This window comes from Phaseolus vulgaris, chromosome 1 (genome assembly GCF_051622355.1).
Source record: "Phaseolus vulgaris cultivar YP4 chromosome 1, ASM5162235v1, whole genome shotgun sequence".
Taxonomy (NCBI): domain Eukaryota; kingdom Viridiplantae; phylum Streptophyta; class Magnoliopsida; order Fabales; family Fabaceae; genus Phaseolus; species Phaseolus vulgaris.
In genome coordinates, this window is record NC_143498.1 from 9700615 (window position 1) to 9709150 (window position 8536).

At 36.1% G+C, this 8536-nt stretch overlaps 1 protein-coding gene across 3 annotated transcripts; it reads right to left on the reverse strand.

The window, feature by feature from the left end:
- Positions 1-906: 906 nt before the first annotated feature.
- LOC137813474 (S-adenosyl-L-methionine-dependent methyltransferases superfamily protein) lies at positions 907-7118 on the reverse strand. 3 transcript variants are annotated; one of them, XR_016519397.1, is made up of 9 exons: positions 6128-6908; positions 4736-4885; positions 4391-4661; positions 3306-3416; positions 2968-3096; positions 2396-2653; positions 2132-2254; positions 1768-1845; positions 907-1692 (listed from the first exon to the last, which is right to left on the reverse strand). XR_016519397.1 is itself a non-coding variant. In XM_068615754.2 (9 exons), the coding sequence occupies exons 1-9, from the start codon at positions 6761-6763 to the stop codon at positions 1488-1490; spliced, it is 1992 nt and encodes a 663-aa protein (XP_068471855.2). In that variant the 5' UTR covers positions 6764-7118; the 3' UTR covers positions 907-1487. The 3 variants fall into 3 exon arrangements, 2 of the variants coding, with proteins under 2 accessions (XP_068471855.2, XP_090156118.1); XM_068615754.2 differs by having other exon boundaries at positions 2937-3096; positions 6128-7118; XM_090299992.1 differs by having other exon boundaries at positions 2937-3096; positions 6117-6928.
- Positions 7119-8536: the final 1418 nt, after the last annotated feature.

Here is an 8536-nt window from a genome sequence, read left to right on the forward strand (position 1 = left end):
AATATACTAAAATATTATTATTTTATTAAAACTATGTTCGTTTGTTTATCAAATCAATTTTGACATTGAGTCACATCATTTTTCCCTTTTGGATGTTTATTCGTGCACCTCCATTAATTCTTCCCACACTCCATTAATTCTTAAAAAACTGTTTTACCATTTTTTAAAATAACTTCTGAATTCTTATTATGGAAATATTTCTGTAACATATTTTTCGAAATTCATGAAATATATTAATGAAAAATGTTTTCTAAAACATAATTTTCAGAATAACTTTCCAAATATAATGTGTTTTTTAAATAAATTTTTTAAAGAATATGTGGAATGGTGACTAATTAGATAAAATATTTTAATCATTTTATCTAATTAATATATTGCAGAAAGAAGTTTGACGAGATGTATAAAGAAACACCCTTCACTTTTTCTACTTCAAGTGTAGGCGTTTGTTTTAACACTTTCATATATGTTCCTACATTCTGTCAAATTTTTTAGTGAGTAAAATCTAATAGGGTGTGATAAAACTTAGAAAAGTTAAGTATAATAAAGATATTTTATTTGTTAGTAAAATCAATAGAATTGAATAAGACAAAGCTACCATTTCCTTATTTAGAAATTTCATTGATTGAATGCTAGCTCACGAATAAGAGGGAAAGGAAATAATTAAAAATATGAAATTGAAATAGTGAAATATAATACTACAACATTTTGTTCTACCTTATTTGATCTTTTCCATTAGTCCAAAGACAAACATAAAACTGAAACATGGAGTCACAAAAAAACATCTTCATTTAGTCCAAAATAACAATAAGGTGTGCCAAAACACAGTAATGTTATTAGTATCTCTGCTTATGATTTCGAACATTCAGCCATTATAGGAAAACTGAGAAGATGGAACAACACATCATAGAGCTAAAAGAATAGTAGAAGAATACCAATAAAGTAACTCATTGTATATGGAATAAAGGAATAAGAGATACAATGATACTCTATAGAGATTGTTTCTAAGTAGCTAATTTCCCTTAACAAAACATCTTGTCACAACAACACTATCAAACCCTGGCTTGTGGGAGGGAGGGAGGGAACACAGCATATTACAGGTGAAGCTTTATTGTCACATAATAAACAACTTTCAAGCATTTGGTCTAGTATACACTATAACTTACATCACACGTGGATCAATTACACAAAATTATCACCTAAAAATATTAACCAATACTGTAGTGATTGATACAAGGAAAATATTCTTCTTCTTTGTGTGAGTGAAGTGTTTAAGAAGAAAACTCTTTAGTAGGGATTCAACAGAGTATGAAGACTACCACTTTTGACAAATACATGATTTTCTTAAAAACTTGCATGGACAGGGTTAGTTTTGCCACATTTCTGGCACAGAATGAGATATCAAGTGGAGTACCATGTTCTGGTTGCAGGAGCCAATATATGGTTGTTACAAACATTTCTTCAAAATGTTGCTGACACAATTGGGCAATTCAGAATGGTTTCTCAGACCTTAATATCTTCCAACTTGAATAGGGACCCTCTCCTACATCATTTAGGGAACTTGACCATCCCAATGCAGTTGCAATTTCTTTAAGTTCACCAATAACAAATGTGGTGTCACGAATATATACACGCCCTCCTGGTCTTAGCATCCGATCCATCTCAAGCATAATGGTTGAGATGTTACACCTTTTCCTGAGAAACAATTAGTTTATCAAACACTAATAATCGTAGGTGTCTATAGAGAAAGAAGTATAGTGTGATACACACCTCTTTTTTTCAACAGAGAAAAGACCTGCGGAATGCAGCAGATCATATGTTCTAGGGTAGGTGTCAAATGGTTCACACCTGTCAAGGAAAGAAATCCCTACTCGGTAAAAATTAAGAAAATAAACAGACACATATGAAATTATTTGGCAACTGGTTTCAAAAGTAGAATAAATAGTTTAGATCTCATTCTGGAAGTATGTGATTAATTGCTTGTTATGCTCAAATGACTCCAAATTCTTAGTGTGCTCTCAAGTCACTTAGATAAGACATAAAAGCACATTCACATATCACCTTTCATAATATACACTTGCTAAAACGTAAATCAATCGTGAAGAAGCATAAACGCACAGACAAAATCACGTACCAATCATGCACAACTCCTATCAGCCCACGGTCATATATAACTGGCAAGGTATTGAATCCACTAACAGGGACAACATTCATAACCCAACAGTCAATATGGAGATCATGCAGTGCAGCAGCAACCCTGCAGTTACAGAGTGAAAGTAATGTCATAATATACACATACATAACAGCAAGATCAGACAATCATTCTATAGAAACCTAATAACTGGCAAATGTAGCAAAAAATCAGATAAGGAAAACAAGAAAAGTAACACTCCCATACCCTCCAAATCCTGCCCTCATGTCCATTACATTTCTCAGGTTATATTCCTGCCAACGGAAAGCCCGAACATAACTTTCTATTATTTCAAACCAATATTTTGTATCAGCCCGGAAAAGTTCATCTCTCGATACAATGGCATCCAATTGGATGCTTTGGAGCCTTTTTGGTGGTTCATGGAGACGCAAAGGCCACTCTGTAACATTTGCTCCAAATCCATTACTAGGTAATTGAGTGATGCAAGCCTTAAGATTGACATACCTGCAAATTGTTTTGTGGCTATCATAAGTACTGTTTTTTTGTGGTTGTAACGTAATGCATGCATAAAATTCTAATTGAAAAGTCAAACTATTACTGTATGAATGCATATAGAAGGTCAAAGATGAAACATTTTTTCCATTATAACTTCAAAGAAACTGTTTTGGGATGACAATCAATCTTTTAACATCTCTGACTCTTGTTTCTTACATTCCAGTTCACGTAATAATGAAGACCACAGATGAGAGATATATGGCTAAATTAAACAATATATACGGCGTCATACCAAACATTATCTGGATCATCATTGGACTCACATAATGGAGGATGCACAGCCATGTCTCGACTAAGGTAGCAGCTATTGTTCATAGGTTTCCGCCATATAGCAATATAACCCTCCTTTTGTACAAGTTCCCAACAAATGCTAGTTGTCAAGTTCTCCATTTCTGTTAAGTCCAAAGACCATGGGGTTTAAAACTAAATATCTCATGTCAATATACGAAGATCTAGGTCATTTATACCATATCATGTTGTAGTATGGATTACAGAAAGAATAGAGTGAGAAAATAGTTACCCTTAACATTTAAGTATATATCAACCCATTACCCATTGAAAATAGTACTGCTGTTAGGTAAACACAGAAATTATGGGCTACCTTTCCATTGCTCTTGAAGGGTCTCTTCATGTTTGTAAACAGGCTGTGCTGCCCAGACAAAGTAGCCACCTGCCCTCAGGAGCCTGTTGGCCTCAAGAAGCAAAATTCCATCTCCATTAAAGCCATATAAAAACAGAATATCAGAACAAAGAACTAAAGCCTTAAGCATAATTGTTATTCAACTTTTAGATATTTTTTCTCAAGTTCATTGAGTCACTATATTTAACCTTGGATACTTCTTATTCTGAGAACAATTCATTGCATAGGGTAGCTCAAATACTTGTGTAAATTGTTTTAGTCACATTGCTGGTCGAAAACAGCAAATGATAGTGGGCTGTCTCCTATACACATATACATGGCTCAAGGATATCATTTGACTACTACAATGAGCTGTCATGTATTATCTCTGCTAAGCATTTTATAAGTTTTCCTCTTTCTGTTTTCCTTAACCTACTGTGCACTTCGTACCAAATTAGTGTTTTCATTGCCCACCTCCATGCCTCCCAAACCCACCAAATACATGGATTGGTTGCAATCCTTAGGCCCCATGAAAGCTGATTTTTGCACTCCCATGCTTTCTTTCACCCATTACAACTCCCATATTACCCTTTTCGGATCTACCTCGAACTACCCCACAATAACATCTTTCCACCAAATCCCTCACTTATACACATAGACTCCATTGCATCTCTACACTTGCTCACTTATCATCACATTGACCATAAGTCCCCCTTCTCCACTACAAATCATGCCCTCATAACTCTCATCAATGAATTTCAATGTCTTTTCCACACCCGGTGGCCTACTCCCAAATCGTCCCCACAACCACTACATCCTCTATTACCTAATGCTGCCCCCTATTGATATTAAGCCCTATCACTACCCTTATGCACAAAAACAAACAATTGACATCCCTCATAGCCACCATCTTACAAGATGGCATTATACAACCAGCACAAGCCCCTATCTGCAAAGAATTGTTTCAGTGACCAGGTGCAACATGTTTTCATATAAACTTTAAAAAACCATAGAATAGTTAGGAGATGAACAATGAGAGATCAAAAGTTTAAATAGAGAGGAAGTACCATCACGAGTCCAATTAATTCTGCATCTTGAACAATGGATGAGATCAAATGCCTGGCTTGGGAATAACAAACGTTGTGTAGCAAATACAGCTGCCATTGCAGGCACACCTCGCTCAAGCGCAAATTGAATCTGATTTTCATGAACATCTTTTGGAGCTATTGAAAGAGTGGTCACATTACGTTGCATCAAAAAGGCACCAAAACTTGCCACTCCACAGCCAATATCTAATGCAACTCTGATATTGTTACCAAATGAAATGTCAGGAACCATCTGCACATTCAATTTCAAAATGCTCTCAATATGTCAGCAACAAATATTAGAACAAATTTAAATAAGAGACTAACCTCAGAAATCTGATCCAGGTATTTATCTGCACCATGTATAAATTGAGTTCCACCACCAGGAAAAACAAATTTATCATTCTTTATTGATATCCAATTTTGGCCACCTTTGTCCTCAACCAAACGTGTATGGGGTACATTACCGAACCAAACCTGTAATTAAACATAAGTTATCAAACCCTTTCTTCCCAATCCAAACCAATTGAAAAGTGTGAGATGATATAAAATTTAATGTTCATGGTTAAGAAAAAATTCAGCAAATTTGACCACAAAATCAGATTCAGCTCCCAGCATCTAATTAAGATATAAATCAAAACTGAACATGCCAAAGACTAACAAACTAAAGTCTTATCCTACTAGGTTAGACTGGCTACATGGATCACACAGTGCTATTGGATTCAGTTAAAAACCAAATTCTTAGGAATATTATTTACCGTAAGATTACTCATTACAATTTCTTCTAAAGTCCTTGGTCTCCCTCTCTCACTCTTCACATGACTAAAAATCATTTAATACATTCTTCTTATTGGTGCTTAAGACTCCAGATTAAAAATTTCCTTTTCTAGATTATCCTGATGATGTAGATTCCGATTAAAAGGAAAGCAAATTCCACGATCCCAATACTGTTCATCTCCTGCTCATTCATTTTAGCTTCTCGTTAAAACACCAATAAGTATCTCAACAAAAATTATGTATTTTTTCATTTCATAAAAGGCTTCCACTATCAAGTTCATTGGTTAAACAATTATTAAATACATTCTATTTTTTATATAGAAAATCACTTAGAGGGGTGCATTGGTATACTTTCCCACGAAAACCTTCCACCTTTATCCTTAACTCGTACCCTTATAGGTTAGCACTTCGCATTCTCCTTGAACAAAATACATATTATCGTAGAATGTGTTCACAAGCCTTCAATGGTCATCCATATCCAGCGTGCTAACTAATTAACTCTTTCGAAGCTCACCAAAGCAACAACCAAACACACCCCCTCAAATTCACCACCTAGAGAAGACAAAACAACCATTAACATGAAACAAAAACTAAACATGTTGGCGACCTGTACTTGGCCAAGGGCATCCATGCAATAAAATGTGTCAACTTATTAACCCTTTCAAAATCCCCACTCACCAAAACTACAACCAAACACCCCTCCTCAAATTCACCAGGGACGTTAGACAAAACAACCTTTGACATAAAACAAAAACTAAACATGTTCGCAAGCTGTCCCTGACCAATGACCATCCATGCAAAAAAACCGTGCTAACTAATCAGTCATTTCATCAAAAACACTACTCACCAAAACCCAAATGCATCTGACCAACCACTCAAAGAAAGAAGACAAAAAAAAAAACAACCTTTCACAAAGAAACAAAAAACTTACAGAGCATGTACCTCGTCTCTGCTTTTGGGCCAAACTACGGGCCTCCGGTAACCCTTGGGCGGCGGCACTAGACAGTTGAGGCCCATCCCTTCTTGAGGGCAATGCCGCTCGTACTTCTCCCCTCTCACGCTCCCTTCCAACTTCTTCATCGCTTTCTCGTTATCCAAACACGGCACATAATCCACCATTCTCACATCACACACCTTATACTTCTTCACTTTCTCCCTCACACCACCACTCTCCTTTACAAAAGCACTGCCGTTCCCCCATTCCTCCTCAAAACCCGGATCTAATTCCCCCACTTTGAAATCCTCCGTCATCACGCCGTTCCCGTCCAACACCCCCATCCGCTCCACCGGCGGTAACGGCGGCTCACTAAAAACTTTCGAACCCGGCAGATGCGACGCCATCACCGGCGAACTCGGAAGAGTAGGTGGAGGAGGAGGAGGAGGGGGGGGAGAAGGTGGTGGCTGCTCCAGCTCGGGTGCATCAACGGCGGCAGAAGAGGAGAAGGCGAAGGAAGAAGAAGAGGTGGGGGACAAATGTGTGAAGAGGAAGAGAAAGAGGGTAAGAGAGAAGAGTGTGAGGGCGGTGATTCTAACAGATGAAGAGGTTTTGAGAAAATCCATGGAGCATAGGGACTTCATTTGGTTCGAGTGTGTGAAAGAGAAGAAGAGATGTAAGTGTGGATCTCAGTTCGGTGCTAAGACCAGAAATGAGAACATGTTTTATTCCAGGGATAACTTGTGTTGTGTAGTTATTGTGTCGTGTTGGGTGCAAGAAATGGTGACAAGTAAGTAGAATGAGTGAGTGGCTGAAAAGATACTCTCGTTCGGAATCTTAAACCGAGAAGAGAGAAAAAAAACAAAATAAAAGCAATTTAACATAAAAGTGAACTATACTGGTAATGGTAACTCAGAATAGCAAAACTCTTGTGTTCTGTTATCCTGTAGAATTTTAGTAGGTTCCGTCGTCGTTCATGTTATGCTGTTTGTTTGTGCTGTCCAGAAAATTTTCTACTGTTTTTAACTTTGTTTTAATAATCTACATGCCTCAATCTTGTTTAATGTCTCAAAAAATGGTTTAGTTGGTATCACTCACTTTTGATTTTGATAAGAAGATTATTTCTTTTAGTTGAAAAACACTACTGTCGTCTTTAATATTAGTTAACTGTTTATTCATCGAATGAAAAGATAAATACGGCATTTAACATCCTACATTTATAATTAAGTGTTTAAATCAATAAAGTATATAAAATGAAGTATATTGTTTTTCAGATAAAAGAAATTGTTGATCAATCACAATAGTTGTCATTTGAAGATTGAAGAGCACACAAAAGAACATTAAAGTGAGTTTTCACTTCATCTGATAAGCATAAGGAGTAACCCAGATTATTCAGAATATTCGCTGAAGAAGTGAAAGAGTATCAAATAATAAGATAAATGTAGATTCCAAGCTAACGCAAGATCAAAAAATATTCTTGAAACTTGATATTATTTCAAAGAAATTACCTCTTAGATCTATCCATAAGAAGACTCGTGTTAAACAACGTTCAAATATCTCTTGGGAATGAGCTAAAGCTACAAAGACCACTAACTCTTCTGACATAACTACTTTCAAATTTTTGCCCAGCTACTTGCCTTGTACGGTGTGCAAAGATGGTACAAAAGGTTATGCCATCGAGGAAAGTGTGTATTGTCAATCATTCAAGATATTGCATAAAGAAGAAAAACATAAGGTGCATTAAATGCAAATGTCAAATTAAAGTTCATCAGACTTAAGTAAGACATAAAAGAAGAACTAAACTTGTTCAACAACTATAAATGATCTCTTAATGGCTACCTTCTTCCAGCAACTATGTAAAGTCTATCATCAAGAAGAAGAAAAAAGAGAGCAGAGAATGTATTGTGCCAAAATGGTGTCAAGAAGATAAGTTATCCTCAAATCTTAAGAAAAGGATCTCAAACCCTAGAGTAGGAGTAGTGCAAAGAAATGTATGGATCCATGAAAGCTTAGAAGAGAACACAAGAAGTGTCTCTTTAGTCACCTAGGAGAGTAAACTTTCACCTTGCATTCATCGAAAGATGTAACATCTTCCTAGAGTGTGAAATAATCTAAACTAAGAGAAAAAACTCAACCTTGTATTCATCGAAAGACGAAAACACTATCCATTAGTTATACTCAATGATCAAATGATCATTCAAACTTCAACATTTTCTATGTTAGCCAGAAGTGGCTAAAGAGCAAATAATACTCAAGTTTAGTCAGAAGTGACTTGACTAAAGAATACTCCTTGATGGGGTTAGCCAAAAGTGACTATGATCCAAAAGAATACTCGGTTAGCCAGGAGTGGCTAGATGTAAAGAATACTCGTGGTTAGTTAGGAGTAGCTTGAGTAAAGAATAATGAGTGTCAACCAA

Coding starts and splice junctions, on each gene's coding strand:
- LOC137813474 (XM_068615754.2), bottom strand. CDS start 6,763: ATGAAGTCCCTATGCTCCATGGATTTTCTCAAAACCTCTTCATCTGTT. Junction 3,417..4,390: donor AATTAATTGGACTCGTGATG/GTACTTCCTCTC, acceptor GCTTTAATGGAG/ATGGAATTTTGCTTCTTGAG. Junction 3,097..3,305: donor CCTTCAAGAGCAATGGAAAG/GTAGCCCATAAT, acceptor TGGACTTAACAG/AAATGGAGAACTTGACAACT.